At 39.4% G+C, this 23893-nt stretch overlaps 1 protein-coding gene across 2 annotated transcripts in view; it reads right to left on the bottom strand.

Moving 5' to 3' along the window:
• The window catches only part of MOG (myelin oligodendrocyte glycoprotein), a 30051-nt gene extending 6183 nt beyond the window's left edge, over positions 1–23868 (bottom strand). Inside the window, exons 1-6 of one of the 2 annotated variants that reach the window (XM_069073131.1) lie at positions 23756–23868; positions 18665–18789; positions 17308–17655; positions 1792–1905; positions 688–708; positions 44–64 (exon numbers count right to left, since the gene is read on the bottom strand). In XM_069073131.1, coding sequence (XP_068929232.1) covers positions 44–64; positions 688–708; positions 1792–1905; positions 17308–17655; positions 18665–18755 — 595 coding nt within the window. In that variant the 5' untranslated portion in view covers positions 18756–18789; positions 23756–23868. Of the gene's footprint in view, positions 1–43; positions 65–687; positions 709–1791; positions 1906–17307; positions 17656–18664; positions 18825–23755 lie in introns of those variants that run through there. The other variant, XM_069073130.1, reaches the window with a different exon arrangement.
• Positions 23869–23893: the final 25 nt, after the last annotated feature.

Below are 23893 nucleotides of genomic sequence, written 5' to 3'. Positions count from 1 at the left end.
AGAGAGAGAGAGAGAGAGAGAGAGAGAAAGAGAGAGAGCTTACCAAAAGTTCGGTGGAGATTCTCTGAAACACAAAGGGAAATAAAAGATATTGGTTTAGGTTTGATAGATACTAGGCCATTTCTTTCAATTGTTAAGTTTTGAGAGGGAGGAGGTAAATAAGGAGAAAATGTGAAGGAGTATCCCCTTCTTTGGAGACAGAGTCCAGGGAAATAATGCTTTCTCTAGAGGGAGGGGAATGGATGAGAAGGCCCCTTGTAAGATCATTTTAAAAATGAAGAATTTTCCAAGCCAAAAGAACTTAGAACTGAAGAGAACTTTAGCAATAATCTAATCCAACTCTATCCTTTTATAAATGGGGAAACTGAGGCCCAGAAAGGCTAAGTGATTTTTCCAAAGTTGAAAAGCTGGAATAAGAACTCAGCTCTTTTTACTCTAAACTAAGTGCCCTTTCTACAACTCCAAAATGTGTTGGTGAACTCAGGGTTTTGGAGGAGGATCAGAGAGACTATGAGAGTAAGACCATCTCAGCATACATCAGGGCATCTACAGCAGCCTAAACCAAGGTCTGTCCTCACCTTTCCTATCCCCTACCCCTGGGCTTGAAAGAGACAGTTTCTGAGACTGATGGGAGGTCTTCAGTTTCATCCAGGGTACTACAATGAGATAGGGATGCACAGAACTTACCGATCTCTGCTTGGAGTTTGCCTAAAATACAGAGAGAGAGACGTGATGATTCCTGCTTTGCTATGCCTCTGACCCCAAGACCACTTCTTCTCCCCAATATCCCTGCATTTTTGCACAGGCCCTTTCTGTACTACCTGGGATTCTCCTTCATTCTACCTATATTGTTCTTCCCCTCTTTCACACCTTGGATTTATGAAACCTGGGATTGACTCCATTTTGATTGGGCTTTCACTTTGGTCCCAGCCTCAGATACTTGATGCTCAGAAGGAAGGCATTTTTGCACTGTCACATTGATATGTGACCCTGTAAATCGTCAGTTGTTTCATGTCTTTCTGAGCATATCATTAGTTACTATTTGAGGTTGCTAACTACTCAAAGGCAGGGATCAGTTAGAAGCAGACTACCAACCGTGAAGCATGATTTCAGGGGTACAAAACAGTTTCCCCTCTCTTTGGTTAAGACCTGAAAATCCACTCTTTTGTGCTTGAGCAAGCTCAAACTGTAGAAAGTCAATTGGGAAGTTTTCACTGTGAGAGCTTACACCTCTGAAATCAACAAAAGCTAAAATCAGGGTTTGATTTATTGTTTTGCTGATCATCTAGATTTAAGAAAGTGGTTGAAAAAATGTTAATAATGCAGATTTAAAAGCAGGTTCAGCATAAATTTTTGAAGATCTCATAGTTAAATATTCATCAGCCTTCCACCCCTGCCTTTGAAATTCAATTTAATTCTATTAAAAAAAAATTGAACAGGACACAGTGGGAGATTCCAAGAAGAGTAAGGTAAAAGGTAGAATGTGAGGGCAGTAGCTTTCCGGTCAAGTGGGGAGGAAGGCACTAATTGACTGGTAAAGACTTCAGAATTAGGAGGCTGGGATTATGAAAAAGCAGACTTTGCTTACTTTACAATTTTGCCAAGGTCAGGAACCATCTCTTCCTTCTGTTTTACTGTATAGTGCTCAGTATAGAATTTTCTACTTAGAGGGTACACAGGGAATATTAGACCAACCAAGTTCTAATGACCTCTCTTTTGCAACAAAAGATATACATTATTCCCAGTTTACTGACATTGTTCTCATTCTTAGCCTATCATGTACTATAATACCTCTCAGTCTGTGCTGCATGTAGAGATAACCAAGGCCAATGATGATCTGCAGGATGAGAATGGGCAGGACAGCAATCAGAACCAGCATTCCAGGGTTAATCCAATAAAATGGATCTGAAATGGGGAACAGTCACTGAAGGTTAGTTTCCTGGCAATGTAGTCTAAAGTCCTAAAACTGTTACTATAGTCAGAAGATCTCTGGAGAGATCATTTCAATTATCTTCTTGCCTTTGGGAAGGAAATGTTTAAATCTAGAGGGTTCTTTAGAAAACATCTAATTCAACTATCTCATTTTACAAATGCAGAAACTGAGTGAAGTTACTGCTCCAGGTTCACATAGTAAGTAAATGCAAGAGATGGGATTCAAGTCCCTGTCTCAGGACTCCAAGTCTAGAATTCTGCCAACAGTGTTACTGCTTCTCTTAGTTGGGAATTTTTCTTGGAGAAGGTAAACATAAAACATATCTTAATTACCATTTCCAGTATCTAACTAATCCTTACTTTCAAATAATTCTTTTTAGTATGCCAGAACTGAAAATGACCTTAAGAGTCCCCCTTTCCAATTTTAAAAAATTCTTGACAATAATTTATATTATATAATTTCCATCTATTTTCTTCCTTTAAAAATTATAGTGATATCTTTTGTTTTTATATTATCTAGATTTTCCCTGGTATCTCTCCCTTTTACCCCTCTCAGAGAGTCATCCATTATAACCAAAACTTTCTTTTAAATAAAAAGAAAAAGAGAAAGAAGAGAAAAATTCAGCTAAACCAATAAATACATTAATAAAATCCCCAAACAAAAACCATATTATATCCAGTGTTCCTGGATTCCTACTTTTGCCACCTGTTGTTTAAAAAATGGTAAACCTTAGGAGGTAGTGGATTTCCTCTCCTTGAGGTCAAGCGGAGACTGGATGACCACTCATCAGGTAAATTATAGTGGGAGTTCTTTTTTTTAATATAGGTTGGGCTACATGACCACTGAGATTTCTTCCAACTCTGGATTTCTGTGATTCCTGGTGAAACATGTTACTATTACAATACATGATCCTTTTTCTGGTACACTGTCACTTTAAGATAATGTGCTATTCACGTGGAATTGTTCTGAGGCAGTAGAGAAGGAAATGAATGAATGAAGGCAATGAGGGAAATTAAGGAAAAGAGTTATGTCCACCATTAAAATACATAAACTATTTCCACTGTTATAGAAAAACATTTTGATGTTTAAAAGTAGGAAATTTTTTGTTTTAATAAAAACTTGTAAGATATGTGTATAAAGAAATAGCTTTCAGATAGGATTTGAGTAATTTTGGACAGGAAAACTGTGGCATACAAAAACTCAAGTCACTATATGAATGATGTAGGATAATATGTCACTTGCATGTGAACAGTATGATGATGCTTTAAAGAAGTAGAGAAAGAATTATTATTAAAAATAGAGAGATGTGAGTACAAAAATGCAGGTTCAAGAACACAAAGTGTGTTGGATATGTTGGACCATGTTGAAATATTACATCTTCAGGGGAATATAGTAACTCAACCTCAATAATATCATAATAGTATCTTAATTGCAATTTCCATTCAGTGGTTTAATTTACTGCAGAAAGTAAAGTTTAAAAAATGAGAAATCATATGTATTTGGAGACAGAAGTATGATTATAATAGAGGATTATCAATTTTACAGGGGAAATCTGGGGAGTTCTTTTAAGTGAAAAGTGATTTTCTGAGAGTAAGGACAATTTTATTTAAGTCACTGAAAGCCTGAAGAGAATAATGAAGCCACAGCAGGGAGCTTAAAAAGTGGCCTGGTCAGAGCTCAGGCGGTAAGAAGCAGTGAGCTGACCGAAGACTCCAAATGATTCTTGATTGGTGGGAGATTTCATTGAGCAAGAGCTTCAGAAACAGTTACTGGTAAGAACTGAAGCTTCTCCTAAGAGTTGCTTGAACTCTGCTGCCACCTATTGTTTGAGAAGGAAAAGCTAAAGGGAAAACAGACCAGTTACTTTTTATCCAGATTTACTTGCCTTGATTCAACAGCTAGAATTCGGTATGCTGCTATGAGTTCTGTTCTAGGTTGTGTTTTGTCCTTCCTTTTAGAAGAGGACCATGGCATCAGGGGGATGATGATTTCGATCTGAGTAAGGGAGGGCTGTGCAAGGTCACTAGCCTCACTTTCTCCTCCAGAGCCATCTGGGTCCAGTGGCCAGATATTCATCAGGTCAAGTAGAGATGGCTCAGGATGAAATGGGAGACCCTGAGCCCAGAGGTAGCCAGTCTGATAAGCTTAGTTCTTTGGCTTAAGGGGAATTGTTACTCTCATTAAGAGGTTAACATTTTCTTTTTTTGTTTTCATTTTTCAAATGCTTTATTAACTTCAGATTTACATCATTAACTTCTGCCAGATTTTGAGTTACAATTTTTCTCCCCATTTTCCCCCTACCCACCACCCCAAAATAGCAATCCCACAGGATATCCCCTCCTCCAATATGCTGTCCCATATCTTCTCCCATACCCCCTTCGACTTTTCCACTAAGGCATGGTGGATCTCTATGCCCCAGTGCCTGTATATCTTATTTCCCAATTACATGTAAAATATTATTAATAATTGTGTGTGAGTGTGTGTATAATTTTAAACATTTGATTTTAAAACTTTGGATTCCAGATTCATTCCCTTCCTTCCTTGTCACCCACCCTTACTGTAAAGATAAGCAGTTCAGTGTAGGTTGTATATGTGTAGCTAATGCAAAACATTAACATAGTAGATATATTGTAAAAGACTGACTATATTTCCCTCCCTCCTATCCCACCACCCACTTGTTCTATTCTCTACTTTGATCCCATCCCTTTTCAAAAATGAGTGCTTCCAACTTCTCTCCCCCCCAGCCTGCCCTCTCTTCCATCATCCCCCCTCTCATCCCCTTCCCCCCTACTCTCCTGTAGGGTGAGAGACCCTATTTAGTGTGTATGTCATTCCCTCCCCGAGCCAAATTCAATGAGAATAAAGTTGACCCATTCCCTTTTGCCTTCCTATTCTTCCCCTTCATTGTAACCATTTTCCTTTGCCTCTTTTATATGAGATAGTTTACCCCATTCTGTATCTCTCCATCTCCTCTCATTATATTCCTCTCTTACCTCTTAATTTCACCTTTTAATTATCATCCCTTCCTATTAAATTGGTCCTGTGCCCTCTATCTATGTATACCTGTAAGCATATATACACATATTCACATATGTATTCATATGCCCATATACCCTCTGATACACACACACACACATATATTACTATTCCCTTCAACTATTTTCATACCAAGAAAAGTTTCATCAGTTACAGTTATTGTTTTTCCATGTAGGAATGTTAATAGTTCAACTTTGATAAGTGGCTTATGATTTCTTTTCCCTGTTTACCTTCTCAAGCTTCTCTTGCTTCTTGTATCTGAATGTCAAATTTTCTATTCAACTCTGGTTTTTTCATTAAGAATGCTTGAAAGTCCTCTATTCCACTGAATGGCCATATTACCCCCTGAAACATGATACTCAGTTTTGCTGGGTAGGTGACTCTTGGTTTTAATCCCAGCTCCTTTGACCTCTGGAATATCATATTCCAAGCCCTTTGATCCCTCAGTGTAGAAGCTGCCAGATCCTGGGTTATCCTGATTGTGCTTCTGTAAGTATTAAAATTGTTTCTTCCTGGCTGCTCGTAATATTCTCTCCTTGATCTAGGAATTCCAGAACCTGGCTATATTATTCCTAGGAGTTTTCTTTTTGGGATCTTTTTCAGGGGGTGATCGGTGGATTCTTTCAACCTCTATTTTGCCTTCTGGTTCTGGAATATCAGGGCAATTTTCCTTGAGAATTTCTAGGAGGATGATTTCTAGGTTCTTTCTTTGATCATGGCTTTCAGGTAGTCCAATAATTTTTAAATGATCTCTCCTGGATCTATTTTCCAGGTCAGTGGTTTTTCCCATGAGATATTTCACATTGTCTTCTATTCTTTCATTTGTTTGGATATGTTTAACATCTTGATTTCTCATAAAGTCACTAGCTTCCCTTTGCTCCATTCTAAATCTGAGGGAATGATTCTCCTAATTGAGCTTTTGAGATTCTTTTTCCATCTGGCAAATTTGGCTTTTCAAGGCATTCTTCTCCTCATTGCCTTTTTGATCCTCTTTTGCCATTTGAGTTAGTCTGTTTTTTAAGGTGTGATTTTTCTCAGTCAGGCTGTTGACTCTCATTTCATAATTTTCTTGCATTGTTCTCATTTCTCTTCCCAATTTTTCCTCCACTTCTCTTATCTGCTTCTTCAGGTCCTCTATGGCCTGTAACCAGCTTGTATTTTCCTTTGAAGCTTTTGGTGCAGGAGTTCTGACTTCACTGTCTTCCTCCTGTTCCATGCTTTGCTCCTTTTTGTCCCCAAAATAGGAGTCTAATGTTGGATTCTTCTGTTTGCTTTGCTTCCTTTGCCTGGTCATGTTGCCCCTCAGTCACTTGCCCAGTGGGCTTTTTGCCACAGTAGGACTCTGCCACCAAACAGGGTAGCTTTTGTACAAAACACTGGGGTTTTCTCAGCTGCCAGAGGTATTAATTGGGTGCCCTCTCTGAGGCCTCCACATGCTCTGGCAAGCTGGTCACACACCCTAGGACCTCCACCCTAGACTGCAATCCAGATCCAAGCAGGTTAAAGCAAGAGCGATTACCCCTCAGACTGGTTGCTTGATCCCTCTACAGTCTGCAGGCCAGGAGCTGAAGCTGCAATGTGGTGCAGGCTGAGCCAAGGCATCTTAGTGGCTTCTCACTCTGGGGGCAAAAGCCAACGCTCTCCCAACTACTGGTCCCAAAGTTCACACTGCACTAACCTCTCACTTTGTCCTTCCCATCTATGTGTTGACAATTCTGGAAACTGCCACAGCTGCTGCTGATCTGGAGTCCCTCCAGCTGGTAGTTGGTTAGGCCTGCCCTGGGGCTAAAACCTCTGGTTCACTGGGCCTGGGCTTGGCTCCCAGAGCGCTGCACTGGCCGATTCCTACCGGCCTGCCGGGCTGTCCTCAGTGGGAGGTTAGTTTCTCTGTGTCATTTTGTGGGTTCTGTAGCTCCAAAGTTTGTTCAGAGTCCCCTTTTACATGGATTGGGGAAGGTGGAAGCAGGAGCCCTGGGGAGGCCCTGTTTCTACTCTGCCATCTTTGGCTTTGTTTCTTTAAACAAGGTTAACATTTTCTAAATGCCCTTTTAAGGGTAGTTGTAAACTGAAAAAAGTCATAAATAAAACATTGTAGTATAGTAGAGGATTTATCTAGCTGGAGAGTGCTAAGGACCATCAGACAAGCAGTTAGCAGAAAAATTGTTTTTTGTTGTACAGATGATCCTGAAAACACTAATATCAAAGTCTGATTTCAGAGTGAGTTACCCAAAGCACAAGGGTTTTCCTTCATAGTGTACTGCTCTGACAGATTCCTGTGTATGTGCCCACTCTTCCCCATGCTTACTGACCACATTGGTGGGAGAACACAGCATAATTTTATATGCAGATGGTGATTTATTTTATTATTCTTGTGTTTAATTTTATATAATAACTAGTATTTATATCATGCTTTAAGATTTGTAAAGTACTTTACACATATTAACTCATAGATATATAAAATATCATTGTGATTTCTTTTGCCTTTTTTGCTAAGTAAATGGTTATATTTGTGACTTAGAAGTGTTTATTGTGAGTGACTGCTTGTATAAATACATAAGAAAAGGTTTATCAGTAGGGATTCACAATCTAGAGTTATGGATAGAGTCATAGACCTGGAGTCAGGAAGACCTGACTTCAAATTCAGCCTCACTTACTAGTTGTGTGACCTGGGGCAAGTTACTTTACTTCTTTTTAATAATAACCAAAATTTATATAGCACCTACTATGTGCCAGTTACTGTATTAAGAGTTTTACAAAATTATTATTTCATTTCATCTTCACAACCCAGGGAGTTAGGTGCTATTACTATTCACATTTTATAGATGAGACAACTAAGGCAAACAGAGGTTTGTAAAACAAGGATGATAATAGTATTTACCTCCCAAAGTTGTCATGAGGATCAGATGAAGAAATATTTGTAAAGTGCTTAGCACAATGCTCGGCAAACAGTCTCCTCTAATAACTATTTGTTTCCTTCCAATATGATTGCTCCTAGGACCCTGAGAAAATGTAAGTGTTACCATGTGGTAGTAATCTCTCTCTGGAAATAGCCCTGCTCAGGTGAAGGCAAATTGGAGTGAATAAGCCAAGCAGAAAGTGAGTAGGTTTCAGCAAGCCAAATGTAAAGGTGGCTAAAGCCCCTGCAGAATGTGGGTGGCTATCTCATCATGTAAAGGTGGCAGAGTAGATAGAGTGTCAGGCCTGCAGTCAGGAAGACTCATCTTCCTGAGTTCAAATCTGGCCTCAGACACTTACTAGCTATGTGACCCTGGGCAAGCCACTTAATCCTGTTTGCCTCAGTTTCCTCATATGTAAAATGAGCTGGAGAAGGAAATGACCAACTACTCCAGTATCTTTATCAAGAATACCCCAAATGTGGTCATGAAGAGTTGGCCTGGACTGAATCTCATGTAACCCACTGATGCCATTGCTTTTACAAAATGTTATGTTATTCTATTAAGATACATGTTCCTTTTTCTGGTTTGCTACCATGGTACACATTGAATTCTGGTGATCTTAGAAATTGCCAACATACCAGTATGGGGACTCCAACCAATTGAAGTATATTAATCATTCATCAATAAACAGCATATCCTATGTTGAACCCAGGATTCTGGAAGAATTTAGAATTGAATACATAAGGTCTTTGAGAGTTGTTCTTTTCATTTGTTTCAGTCATGTGCAACTCTTTGTGATCCAATTTGGGGTTTTCTGGGCCTTCAACACCTTTCAAATGCCTTCAGTGAGGACTAAGACACCATCAAGATTAGCTACCCCACTGATGGTAAATTCACCTTGGAAAGACTATAAGCCAAGACTAAAGTAGAGGGAGAGTTGGAGCATGATTTTTTGTTTTCAGATAATCATGCACTCAATGCAACCTCTGAAGCTGAGATGCAACAAAGTATGGATCAATTCTCTGCTACTTGTCCTAATTTTGGCCTAACAATTAACACCAAGAAAACAGGTTCTCTACCAGCCAAGACCACACCGTCCATATGTGGAACCACTGGTTACAGCAAATGGAGAAAATTTTAATACTGTGGATAAGTTCATTTACTTTGATAGTATGTTCTCCAGGGATGTCCACAAAGATGATGAAGTTTGACAAATGCACTGCTAAAGCTAGTTCAGTGTTGAGGAATCTCTGAAGAAAAGTATGGGGGGAAGAGGTATTAGACTGCCTACCATACTGAAGATCTATAAAGCTGTTGTGCTGACTTCATTGTTGTATGCCTCTGAAATCTGGACAGTATACCAGTGCCATGCCAGGAAACTGAATTACTTCCATCTGAGTTGTCTTAAGAAGATTCTGAAGACTGTCTGGAAAGATAAAGTACCAGACACTGAGGTCCTTTCTTGAGCTAAACTACCAAGCATTCAAACTCTACTGCAGAGAGCACAACTCTGAAGGACTGGCCATATTGTTGAAATGCCAAATGTATGTTTGCCTAAAAGACTATTTCATTCAGAATTCTCACAAGGCAGGCATTCACATGGTGGTCAGAAGTGATACAAGGACACTACACTCTCAAGGTCTCTCTGAAGAACTTTGGGAATTGATTTTGTGACATGGGAGACACTGGCAAGGGATCATCCAACAGTATGTGCCTGCATCAGAGAAGCCCTGCCCTGTTCAGAGGTTCAGCAACATTTGATTGTTAATATAAAGGATGCTTAAAAGGGGACATACATGCTTCCCAAATATGTTCATCATCGTCATAAAGTATGTCTTGTATAAGGTCTAAATGGAAGAGAGATTCTCTTTCTATAGATGATGAGGTCTTTCAGGTACTCTTGTTTGTGGATGGCTCAGTGAGTAGAGTGCTGGGCCTGGAGTTAGGAAGACATCACATTTGATCTCAGATACTTGCTACTTGTGAGACCCTGGGCAAGTAGCTTAAGTTCTGTCTCAGATTCCTCAACTGTAAAATAGAGATAATAACTTTCTTCCCAGACCTCTTGTGAGGATTAAAAGAGATAATATGTGTAAAGTATTTAGTACAGTGCTTACCACTGTAGGCATTTAAAAAATGCTTATTTCCTTCCTTCCTGGATGATATTTTGCTATTGCATTATGCTTCAAAATATTATAGGGCCTCTTCAAGAAGACACATGACATTCAAAAGAGACAAATGCTGGAGGGGTTGTGAGAAAACAGGTACTTTAACTGAAGGCATGCTCACCAATTGAGGAATAATTGAACAGGTTATGGTATGTGAAGATGATGGAATACTTGTGCTGTGAGAAATTATGAAGGGGATGGTTTCAGAAAAACCTAGGAAGATTTGTATGAACTTATACAAAGTGAAGTGATCAGAACCAGGAGAACAATTTATATAATATTGGCAATATTCTAAGGATAAACAACTTCGAAAGACTTAGGAACTTTGAGCAACACAATGACCAAGCACAGCACCAAAGGATTCATGATAAAACATGCTATCCACCTCCAGGTATAGAGCTGATGGATTCAGAGTACAAATTTAAGCTTATTTTCTCCTTCTTTCCTCCTTTCCTTTGCTTTCCTTCCTTTTCTTGACATAGCTATTGTAGGAATTTTTGTTTTGTCTTATACACATTTGTAACAGTTTTTTTTTTTGCCTCCTCAATGGGTGGAAAAGGGGGTAGTAGGAGGGAGAGAACTCAGAACTAATAATAATATCAAATTTAAAAAAGAGATTGGCTCAACAATCCATATAGGAAAAACTAAATTAATGAAAAATGCCTAATGTTCAGATTATGGCATATAGTTGGATGACTAACCCATTAAATTCATATATCTATGTGTATATGTCTATATATATACATATAGACATAGACACATCTCTCTCTCTATCTATCTCTATTTGTCTGTCTGTCTATCTATCTCTCTATCTGTCAGGTACAACAGATAGACAGAGTTGAAGAAAATCAAAAAGGGAAAACAAACCTCACCGGATTGCAACTGTGCAATTGTACAATTCCAAATTAATGCCTGGTCCAAAGACCCATCTTTTCAACTCAAATGTTTTCCCAGTAATAATGTATGTTGGAAAATATTGGAACATCAACAATTTGTAAAGAATAAAAATTGTAAGTGACTCAGGGACCAGTGGGGAGACATTGCAAGTAGCAAGTAGCATTTAGCATATTTATAATGATAAACTACCCCTCAAGTAGTGGTATAAGAAATATCACTGAGGAAGTGTGTAATCAGAAAAGGAGATGCACTGGTCAAGTAACAACAGTAGAAGAAAATGTATAAAAATGTATAAAAACTCATAAAATATATAAAAAATCTAGAAGAACTTATCCAACATGTTGGGTGGGTTCCCCTTCAGGATTTAAGGGGGGGGGCGGGGAATTTATAGTTAAGAATAGCACTGGATGAGAAGGCATGGCTAAGATTAGATTTCACTGAGGGAGGAAATACCTGCATCATGAGATCACAGGTCTTTCAAAATACTGAAGAAGGAAATAATTCCTCTCTTTACAGCCTAAATTTCTTTTATTCTGTTTCCAAGAAGAGAATACGACTGGTATGTTGAGATTTTCACTCACAATTGGCTATGACCCTGTGACCCCGGGTAATTCACTTCACCTTTCTGTGACCTAATTTCCTCAAAAGTAAAATGGATGTAATGTTTATTGCAAGCTTATCACAGATTTGTTTGAAAAGTCAAAAAAAAGATGAAGACTATGAATGTTTCATGTGTTACATGTATGACAAGTAGTGGGATGACCAGTCGAAATCCATAACGTTGGGTTTGGAGTCAGAGGATGTTGGCTCAAATCTTGGTTCTGCCTCTCACTACTTCTATTACCAAGGGCAAGTCATTGAACCTCAGTTTCCTCATCTGTAAAATTAGCAGATTGGAATAAAAACTCTCTGTGGTCTCTTCCAGCACTAAATGGATGATTCTAGCAAAGCATTTATTATTAGTTGGAAGTTCTTTTACTTTGTGTAGCCCTTTGTTAACATCCAGAACTGTCTCTATTCTTAATTTGGCATGCAACTATAGCCCAATGGGGGATCCTTTTAAAATGAAAATAATGAGCAACCTTCCCGTAGGCAGAGAGAACAGAGGAGAGGAGAAGAATTGAGCAAGCAGCTGGAAAAGCTTGACATTTCGTCTCACAACAGTATGTGTCTTTTCAAGTCCACCTGTACAGAACACATTTAAAAAGAAGGTTCTTTATTATGTTTCTATTTCCATATCCCCAAAGGAGCACATAGAAATAGTGCTTTGTTGGTCTGGGCACAGTGAATTCTTTACCACAAACAATCACTTCAATTGAATTCAATAAACATTTATTAAGAGCCTACTCCAAACCTATATAACCAATGATCCCCTTGGGTCCCTCTATACAACAGTCATTCTTTCTACACAAAAGTACTTGATTGTGTAATGCTTCGCACTGTACATAAGGAGGGGAGAGGAGAAGGAGGCTCTTATTGTAGTTAAGTTTTCACTACTCTTTTGTTCTGTCCTAGAACAGTATTTACCTTTCAGTTCCTCTCACTTCCCTCCAAATCATCCTACTAATCCAGCAGCTGGGACAGAATAATCCACTATACTCTCAAGCCATTGACTAAACCAATAATTAGTATTTATATAATGTTTTAAAGTGTTCGAAGTACTTTTTATGTATTGGACCCCCACAAGAGCTCTCTTGAAGTAGGTCAGTACTCTTGTGGCTACTGTTTTAGAGATGAGAAAACCAAGGCTTAGAGACATCAAATGACTTGTGCAGGGTCTGGAAGGTAATAAGGGCCTGAGGCTGGATTTTAACTCAATGTCTTCCTGATTCCAAATCTGGCTTGCTATCCTTGCAGTTACTTACTTTGAAACAAAATACTGTGCACCAAATAATCCAGGGGGCTCTGGAAAAAGCATGTGTTGTAGCCATCCCTAAATACCTTTCATTTAGTTATATCCACCCTTCCAAGGTGCAGACATATATACCAACTGATTGCCACCACTTGAGTTGGGAATTCTGATCATTCTAAGACAGACCTGCACAATCTGCTGACCTTGGATTGCTTATGGCCCTTGAACCACTTGCAGCACACCAAAGGACTTCAGGGGTGGGGGCGGGGGGGAGGTAAAAAAAATGTAGAAGAAAACATTCTTTGTATATAGAGGAAATCCTTTGGTGTGCCAAGCAAGGGCCACAGGTTGTGCAGGCCTACTCTAAGACTAGAAGGAGATGATAACAAGGAGGAGCCCAAAAGGAGTTTCTAATGTCGTCAGCTAGTTTCAACCCTGCAAAAGGTGAACCCATGCAAAAAAAATAGCAGGGATGGATAAATTTGGAGATAAAAAATCTAAAAGGGAGCAAAAAACATCAAAGTGACTAACCAAGAAACACAAAATGATTTGCCTGCCGAAAGTGGAGAAAATTAAAAAATAAAAAGGATCCAGGTCCTGATTCAATAAGAGAGGGGAAAAAGAAAAGCAAATCTAAATGAAATCTTAGACCAAATCTTTTTCTATGGTCTTTTATTTAATACAGGTAGATCCAATCATGTCATTCCCCCTCCTCAATAAACTAGACCTCCAAGCCACAGGTTCCCTCCCTCTGAACTAGGATGAAACATAAACTCTAGGAGAAGCCTCTAGGATGAAGCATAAACTCTTCCATTTAGCTTTCAAAACTCAATCCAGATCTACCTTTCTAGCTTCATTATACATTCTTCTTCTTCCCATGCTTTTTATGGTCTACCAGAGGTGGGGAACCATGTGTGGCCTTCTAGGTCCTCAAGTGCAGGTTTTTGACTGAGTCCAAGTTTTACAGAACAAATCCTTTTATTAAGGGGTTGTTCTGTGAAGTTTAGATTCAGTCAAAGGGCCGCACTTGAGGACCTAGAGGGCCACAGGTTCCCAACCCCTAGAAAGTGGTGGTCTTGATGTTCCTCACACAAAATATTTTATCTCCCATCTTTTCACAACTGGTCACCCCACATGCTTGACACACACTTTCTCCTTACCTCTGCCTTGTGGAATTACTTCCTTTAAGACTCATTTCAAATGCCACCTTCTGCATGAAGCCTTCCCTGATGCAACTGCTAGTGTCCTCCTTCCCTCCCTACACTTGCTTGCATTTATTTGTAAATACATATATGTTGTCTCCCCCAATAGAAGGTGTGCTCCTTGAGGGCAAGAATGGTTTCACTTTTGCTTTTTGTTGCCCATTGCCTAACAGTGCTTGGCATATAGTGGCCCTTTAATAAATGTTTGTTGAATAACTGACTCATTCCTGTTACTTCCCTTTCTGCACAATTCCGAGGAATGTTTTTAATAAAAATTTTATAAATGCAATTATTTTGATAATTGTAGAAATAATATTTTTTTAAGAAGGATGGAATCCTATCTCATCCTTCACCCTTTTGAAATATATTTACGTAAGTGTAAATCCTTTTTAAATGGGGAGAAATCAGACATTGGCTATTTATTATTTTATATAACCAGAAGTTAATTGCACGTCCATTAAGGAAAGCTTTGGCATCAACTTGACATTCCATAAATAGTTTTTATATTATACTAAATGAAAAAAGACACAGATTGCAATTTAGAGTCACGAGCATGAATTTTAAATGTCTTAACATTTTAAGTACCTCTTCTCTGTGCCCATCTTGTCTTTTGGTAAAAGAGTTTTCTAAATAAAACCAGCCCCTGCTGTTGGAACTTCCTTGGAATTATGTGTTCACTTTAACTTGTTTGTGGTAGTGGTAGTCCAGCTCTTTTCTAAGAAAAAATAGCTCCCATTTAAATATAAATATTTAAATTAAATAAACAACATTAAATATTAAAAAGTTTGTACTTTTTATACATTATCAATTAATTAATCCACAAGCATTTACTACTATGTGCCAGGAAGTATGCTAAAGAGTAGGAAAGGCAAAAGGAAGGCAAAAAACCAGTCCTTACCCTCGAGAGGAACTCACAGTCTAATGGGGGAAGACAGCATACAAAGAGCTATGTACTAACAAGATATATACAGGACAAATTGGAGATAATTTACAGAGATAAAGCATTAGAATTAAGAACAATTGGGAAAGGTTTCTATATTATATATGGAGGAATTTTAGCTGAGACTTGAAGGAAGACAAGAGGCAGGGATGAGGAGGGAGAGCATTCGAGGCATGGCTGCGTGGTGGGTGTGACAATCTGTGAAAATGCCCAGTCAAGAGGAACGGCAGAGGCAAGTTTCTATCAGAAGACTATGTGGGGGAGGGGGGGTAAGATGTAAAAAACTGGAAAGGTGAGGGGAGATGGAGAATCAGGTTATGAAAGACTTTAAAATCCAAACAGAGGACTTTATATTTGATCTTGCATGTGTTTATTGAATAGGAAGGAGGGGCTGACATGGTGAAACCTGCACTTTAGGAAGATCAATTTGAAAGCTGAGTGGAGGATAGACTGGGGTGGGGAAGAGATTTGTAAGAGAGAAACTAACCAGAAGGCTACTTTGATAGTCCAGGCTTGAGGTGATGAGGGTGTATCAGGGTGGCAGCCGTTTCAGAGGAGAGAAGGCAACATATACAAGAGATATTATGAAGGTAGAATGGACAGGACTTGGCAACTGATTGTATATGGGAAGGGGCTGAGTGTGAAGAGTTGAGGGTGATACCTAGGTTGTAAGCCTGGTTGTGCCTTTGAAAGTATTTGGGAAGTTAGGAGAGGAGAGGGCTTGAGGGGGAAAGATAATGAATTTAGTTGTGAACATTTTGTGTTTATGATGTTCAGTAGGCAGTCAGAGATGCAAGACTAGAAGAAAAGAGAGAGAGATTAGGGCTAGATAAGTAGATCTGAGAATCATTAGCATAGAGTTAATAATTGAATCCACGAGAGCTAATGAGATCACCAAATGAAATTGTAGAGAGGGAAAAGGGTCTAGGACAGAGCCCTATGGGGTCACCCAAGGTTATCGAGCATGACCTAGATGAAGGTCTAAAGGAGACTGAGAAGGAGCAGCCAGACAGGCAGGAGGAGAACCAGGACAGAGAGCAGCATCACAAAAACCTAGGCAGAAGAGAATAGCAAGGAGAGAATTGAGTTTCCCAGAAGCTTTGTGAGAATGAAGAAATAGATTCAAAGAGTTAAGTAATCTGTGCAGTTAGAGCCTGTAAGAGTTTGAATATGAACCTTAGTCTTCCTCCATCTGAATTCAGCACTCTGTCTATGGATCCACACTGCCTTTACCTTGTAGCACTTTACAATTTGGGAAAGATCTAGATTGGAGATTAAGAGTTGGAAGAGAATTTACCTAGTCGAACCCCACATTTTACAGATGATGAAATTGGGGTACAGAGAGTTTTAGTCACTTGCCCTTAAGATCACATAGCTAGTAAAGAGTAGAGCTGTGATTCAAACTCTGGTTCTCTTAATCCAAATCAATCTTATATAAAATATATTTATTTTATATAAATATAAAGTTCCTAACCCTATTTACACTAAATTGTGGTATATCATCCTGACTCCAGGTCTACTATGCCAGATTGTCTCCGCTGATATTCACAAAAATCTGGAAAACATTATTATGTATGGAGAGAATTAGATTTTACTTAATACAAAGTTAGTGGCACTTTCTTTGAAGACCTAACAGCTTATCTATATTTAAGATACTGGTACTTGCTTTCCTTTTTTTTTAAGGATCAATTGTCTCCAAGTTTAATCTGGAATAACATTTGAAAAAGGAATAATACATCTACATGGTTTTCAGATTTTTTATATCAGGACTGGATATGTATGAATTGTGTACAAACCAAATTAAAGAAGTAGAAACTTGATTAAAAAATAAAAATAAAATAAATTGTCCAGAGGCTGGGAAGGAGAAAGATATGTATGATACCTTCCTTTCCTCCTACTAGATTCACAGTATTTCTTTTCATCTGTTAATTTCTGTAGAGAAACTTTTAGCCTTTTTTTTTGGTCTTTAGCTCCTGCAGATTAGTAAAATGATTTCTAGTAATATACTCAATAAAATAAAACTCCTCTAAAATAATTTGATTTTATATGTCATTTGTTGTGACAGAATTTGATCAGCATATGGATTGAAGTCTTATGAATTCTCAGCATATTGGCCATACCGATATTCATTCACAAGTTAGAACAAAAACACATTCCAAAAAAGATAGAAAATGAATGGTTGAATGATTTGTGATTATGCTCAGCCTCTATGGCTGCAAATAATTGGAAACTGATTGTATTTGCAGTTACTTGCTGTTTTGTATTTTTTATGTCCTCACAGCTCCTTTTCTCCATTGACTCAACTATTAGAAAAAGAATGGGATTTCAGAAAGAAGTGTTGACTACCAAAAATGTAGTATTTAATTTCAAATAATGCCTGACCTTCCACCTTCAGCTCCATTGCTGCCTCTTCTTGGTATGAGTGATCTCGAAAGAAGCAGGTGTATCCTCCCTCATCGGAGAATCTCACATGCTGGATCTTTAGGGCCACCTTCCCTTCTCCTATAGCCTCCTTCATCAGTGTTGTTCGCCCCCGGTACTCAGGTGCCTGCTCTCCATCTTGATCCTTCCCATTTCTGTAGAGGTGAACCACTCGAGAGAAGGGAGGCCGATACCAGCCCACCTCCATTCCTGTAGCATTCTTTGCAGGTGAAAGGCGGCATGGCAACTCAATCTCATCCCCTACCAAGGCCCGGATTGGGTGAGCTGGTCCTATCACTGTGAATTGTCCTGTTTAATACATCAAGAAGATGAAATTAAGGATGAGAGAGAAACATCAGCATGGAGCCATATGCAATTGGCACAGTCAGGGGGAAAAGGAGGTGCTAAATTGCCTGATGGAATCTAAGATCTAGAAAGGGGCCTCAAGCTTCTACCTTTTATCTATCTATCTATCTATCTATCTATCTATCTATCTATCTATCTATCTATCTATCTATCTATCTATCTACCTAATTTCCAACAGTGAAGATGCTTTGTGCTCTCTTGGCATTTAATAGCTTTAGTCATTTCAGAAACTAGAGTGGTACCTTTTTTTTGCTTACCTAATTCAATTCAAGCTCCTTAGCCCAGCCTTGAAGAATCCTTTACCAACTTCTCCCTCCCACCAAACAGCTCTTATCTTGATTCTCCAGCTCAGCTTCTCTATTCCAGTTTATCCAATCTGCTACTCTTTCATGCCCCATTTTCAACCTCTAAGACGTTAGTTAGACGTTAGTTACATAATCCTTCCCACCTTAGACATCCTCCTTTATTAACTTATGTCCTCCCTCTCCTTCCAAACACACTTCAACACTTCTCTCCTGCTGGAAGACATCCTAGTTTATTGCCATTCTGGTCTCTACTCTGCATCTTCCATCAACACTTATAGATTCAGTTTCACTATATTATTTGACCTTTTAATAGGTTACTTTATGACTGATTACTTTCACAGGTTTATAACATTTGTCCTCAGTTAGATGGTAAGTTTCCTAAAGGTAAAACCTGTGTGTATTGGACTGGGAGATTACCAAGGGAGGTGATCCTCTTCCATCAGACTTGGGGGTCAGGAACCCTGTATCTTATTCTTTTTTTTTTTAATCTCTCTACTATGTCTAATAAAGGGCATTGCTTTTAAAGAAAAGCAACATTGACTAAGTTGATCAACTAGTGGAATGGAACATTAGCTCTCAAATATGATGTAGAAATTGACCTCTTATCTTTAGAGTTCTCCTTGGAGAGGAAGAAAGACTTTTCTTACCTGAGTAACTGGAAGGAAGCTGGAGAAGGAGGAGGAAGAAGGAAATGAGGTAGGCAGGCAAAGAGGATCCTGGCAAATTCCACATCTCCATTGACACCGGAAACAGGGTACTATGATATAGGGAACTAAAAAGGTACAGAGCCTCAGACACATGTCCTTTCTGCCCACTGAAAAACCCTGAAGGGATGCTTTTAGAAGGCAGCGTCAATTTCAATTGCCCCCACCCCCTCCTTCCCACACTGCAGCTGTGCCTATGGGATTGGTCCCACATTACCCTAGAGCCAACACAAAAGAGCTACAGAAAGGAGGGAAGATGAGTGCTTTCTCCTCCTTCCCATCAAAGGAATGGAGCAGACACTGCCTGGTACTGGGCCCTCTGACTGTTGTCAGTCAGTGGCCTGGGCATCCCCTCTGCCAGATGAAATTTCTCTTCTCCCCTACTTTCTTTCCTCTGGTTCACTTGGGATGCTGCGAAAGTCTGATAAGCAATTATCTGGGAATCCCTACTGGATTTGGCCAAGGTTTTCTATAACCTACAGAAACTAAAAAGGTCATCATGTTCATACTATCTCAGTAAATTACATCATCTAAAGTCTAAAAGTCTAAGTTTCTCTTTCTGTCTTTTTATATGAGGTAGACAGGGAAGGGAAGGAAGTGTATTCTGGGAGGCACTGGTATGTGTGTGCTGGAGTCAGCTTGTACTGGCTTAGGGGAGGTGATTGTTAAAGTTGCAGTGTGGGTATTTATATCTCAGAAATCAGAAGCACAGACTGCTAAAAAATCAGGACTTGATTTATTGTTCTATTGATTGTCTAGACTTTAAAAATGATGGAGAAAATGTTAATAATGTAGATTAAACTTAAAAGTACTTTGTGAATATATGTCTGAGAGCTGATCATTAAACACTTATCTGCATGCCCCTATGGGGAGATATGTTAATATACACATTTTGGAATTGCCCACTGGCAATGGGGCTGAGGGTGTGTGTGTGGAGGAGTAGGAGATTTCTAAATAAAAAACAGCAGAAAACTTTGGAACTTCTGTTTTTCATTACTTTAGAGATCCCAGGAAGCATCTCTTCTCTGCTTACTTCATTTTCCCCATTCCCTTCTTTGTCCTTTTACATTCTGTGGCTCTAGAGGGTCAGCTCTACATCTACATTGTGTGATTTGAAGGGCTCGGAGAAGGTTTTGTTGCTTCTTAAACTCTCTTCCATTTAGGTGTAACTGCATCTGAAATTCTACCATTAGGGATTTATTTTTGAGAGTCTCTTCCTGTCATCCCCTTTTAAGATGCAAAGATTGTAGAGAGGTGTACCACATGGAGCTAATTCATCCTAAAGCGGTAGTTACTTTTCACATCCACTCCCTTCCTGACTCGGATGTAACTTGAAAGTTCAGGCAGCTTGAGATTGTCTAGGGGGGATTACAGTGTGTACAATTAAGCAGAGGAGAGTCTGAAAGAGCCTGTGGGGGAGGGGGGAAGGTCACAGCAGGGAAGCTGAGGAGCAGCACAACAAACCTCACTTCTTCTTTGATTTTGCCTGGTTTTGTCTCCTAAAAGCCAAGCTGGTTTTAGTTAATTCAATGGACTAGATCATAACAACCAGGATAGATTTCCTCCCTGACTTCCCACCCCCCATCATTTCACATGTTCATTTCCATAGCACTTTATGTGTTTTCCTCACAACCTCCCAGTGAGTTAGGTAATATCAGTATTATTATCCCTGTTTTGCATATGAGGACACTGAGACTCATTGCAGTGAAGGAACCACAGATGGCAGAGCTCTTCCTACTCTACCATATTGCCTCTCAAGAATCCACAATAGCTCCCTTTTGTCCTTTAGGTTCCAAGCGAACTCCTCAGCCAATGGTACTGTCTTCCATTTCTATAATACTTTATAGTATGCAAAGTGCTTTCTTCACAATAACCCTTTGAGAGAAGTAATATGAGTATAATTGTTCCTACTTTACAGATGGAGGAAATTGACATTCAGGGAATGGAAGGGACTTGCTTAAGGCCACAGGACTAATAACATGTTAGATTAAACACTGGAATCCAGGTCTTTCAATTCCCAGTCTAGCTCTTTTCCTTAGATTCCCTTCTGCCTCTCAAGATCCCTCTACCAAGTGGCCCTGCGCATATCTCTTCTGCTCATCTCTTACCGTTCCTTAATATGATCCTGTAGCAGCAAGCTCCCTAGCATACCCAGAATGGCTGCTAGCACACCTTCTTAGATCTGCTTTTCTAAAGGAAAGCAACTCAAAATGGGTTAACAATCTTACTTTAATCAAACATATATCATTTACCTAGTTCAGGGGAAAAAGTCAACACCCTGAACTTCAGAGAATACAAACAGAAGTTACAAGCAGACAGAGAAACAGATCAGCAGACAGGGCTTCCAGCTGTCTGACCATTACATCCATACCTAGTTAGTTACCAGAGAGGGAAGCACCAACATATGGGTTTTCAAAGCTGGGGGGCACAATTGCTGCCCAGGGTTTCATCTGGCCAAATCACACAACTCTTCCCAAGGTGAGCCCCAAGGCAAAATGTAACATCAGGGTATATATAGCCTCCTGGCTCAGAAAATGTAAAAACTCTCTTGACCCACTGCCCAATCATAAAGCAACAAGGTGTGGGCATTCCTGAAAAACAAGCCTCCCACCACAGGCTCCATGTGACCACATTCAACCTATTAGGGAGCAGAGTATATTTTAAAATTAGGCAAGGTTTTCAGAGTCACTTAAGCCTATCAAAGGGCCAAGGGGCAGGGAAGATCTTCATATTCCCATTCCCATAACAGACCCCTCCGCTCCAGGCAAGTTAACACCACGCCTCATCACTTACAATGTATGCCTTCCTCTTCATCAATACCTGTGCCTCATTTCCTTCAAGGCTACTTTGAGATTCAAGTGTTTTTAATTAATCCCATCACATTCTGATCACTATTTTATTTTTCATATTTCTTAGCACTTACATACTCATGTTGTACTTTATTACTTTGTACTTGTTTGACTACATTATTTTTATACTTGTTTATATATTATTTTATACTTCTCAAGTTATTGGAGTAAAGTGTGTATACCTGTATATTTAGTTCCCCTAATTGTGAGTTCTTTCAAGAATTCATTCTCTTGATATTCATTAGACTTCGAGCTTTGTACCTGGTACATAGTAGGAACTTAAGAATTGCTTATTGACTGACTGATAACGTTAAATAAAACAGGTTTGTTTCACATCTAGGATCTCCTCAAATGGGAATAAACTGTCCCTTCTGGAAAGATGCTGAATGTACAAAGTAGATCAGGGATAGGACAACTGCTTATTTCCTGGACCACAAGAGATGTTTACACACAGAAGACTCATAAATGCCTAGTGACAAGTACTTAAAACACAATACAAGTACTGTAGATGTTTTCATTTTCATTCATTTCAGTCCAAGATCATTCTCCTTTGAAGAGAAATAATAAACAGAATAAGTTGAACATTTTTGCTTTCTTTGTCTCCAGTTATTCAGTCCTGTGCTCTCCAGTCCTCAGATCATTTGCCTAGCCCCATGGCTACCACCCACAAATGAGTGTAGATGAAGATTTTCTCTCTCTCATACCTCAACGTTCTCTCATATGCTAGCCATGTAGGCTGGAGCACAGTCCACTGGGAGAACTTGACAGAATCTCCCTCCCTTGTTACCAGATTAACAACCGTTGAAGTCCAGCTGCATATGGCTCCCTTGTAGTTGATGGAGCCTTGGAAAAAACAGACAAAATGGCATTCCCCAGAAACCATGTCTTTATAGTTGGGGAACCATTGGGCTAGTGGAGGAGGCAGGCTTCTAAGGCCTGAACTGGAGGTCCTTGAGTAATATGTTTCTGGCATATTCACCACTTGTTTGTGAATGACATTACTACAAGAAGGACCCAGGGAATCATGAGTCTAAATGTACCAATTCCATTTAGCAATAGAAGCCTCCTGTGCCCTATCCATCTCATATCACCCAACTCATAAGAGGCCACTCTGGACAAAGGATGATTGTATAACCCTGCTTCATCTGTTCAGTAGTGACTTGGGCCAACTAACAGCTGAGCAATTGCTTTTTAAAAGTGAGCCACAGTGAGTGGCCACTTGGGGGAACTGGAACCTCCAGAAGCCTAATGGTGACTTACTCTGGTTAACATTGGTGCCTGCAAAAGGCCCCACTCATTCTGGCTTCTTAAAAGACAAATTTTTATTGATTTTTTTCATTTTTAAATATCATGATAATTTTCCCCCAAATTCCTCCACCTCCCAGATAGCTATCCCTTATAACAAATAGTATTTTTTAAACAAAATAAAGAAAGAAAAGAAAGAGGAAAAAAATCAGGCTTGGGTGTCATTGAAGGGCCCTTGTTTCCATGATGCTACATTTTCCTGTAGAGTCTTACCAGCATCCTCATGAGCTGATCATCAGTCATTTTTTTTTATCAACTTCATGTTTTGGAAACCACATCTGAGGCTCCTTTTTGGAACCTTATTAGGTGGGCAGAAAGTGATAACACTGTTTTTGAAGAGGGTATTATCACTTTCTGCCCACCTAATAGGGTGGCAGCTTCTGTGACTCAATTCCTGGAGCATCCATTTATGTTGATAGCAGTATTTGAAGTCACATCTGTCCTTATCTCCTATTCAGATTTCACTACATCGATTAGCCCATTTCTGTATAGTTGTGTGACAGGGAAGACTCATAACTAAAATCTGAAGCCATTCTGGTGGGGTTCCACCTCTTGGATTCATGACCCCATTTGGGTCACCTTGGCAGAGATACTGGAGTGGTTTGTCATTTCTTTTTCCAGCTCATTTTACAGATGAGGAAACTGAGGCAAATGAGGTTAGGTGACTTGCCCAGGTTCACATAGCTAGTGTCTGAGGTTGGATTTGAACTCAGGAAGATGATTCCAGGCCCAGTGTTCTGTCTACTGCGCCACCTAGTTGCCCATAATAATAGCTAGTTTTAAGATTTACAAAACACTGTACATATGTTATGTCATTTTGTTGCGGGCGTTTACCCTTGCAACAGATCTAGACGACTAGCCCTACGGCCCTCTTACTTACCCATCCCGGGTCTTCGGTTGTCACCGGCCCCTCACGGGGAAAAACACCAGACAGAAGGCGGAGGAGTGAAGCGGGGTGGTTTATTCTTCAACAGTTACATGGCGGAGAGAGAGAGAGAGCCCTCTCACACAAGAAAAT

This window comes from Petaurus breviceps, unplaced genomic scaffold (assembly GCF_028583685.1).
Source record: "Petaurus breviceps papuanus isolate PSGF00001 unplaced genomic scaffold, PetGlider_PUasm1.0 90865, whole genome shotgun sequence".
NCBI classification, from domain to species: domain Eukaryota; kingdom Metazoa; phylum Chordata; class Mammalia; order Diprotodontia; family Petauridae; genus Petaurus; species Petaurus breviceps.
The sequence above is the reverse complement of the archived record's forward strand: the minus strand, read 5'-3'. Positions and strand labels throughout refer to the sequence as shown.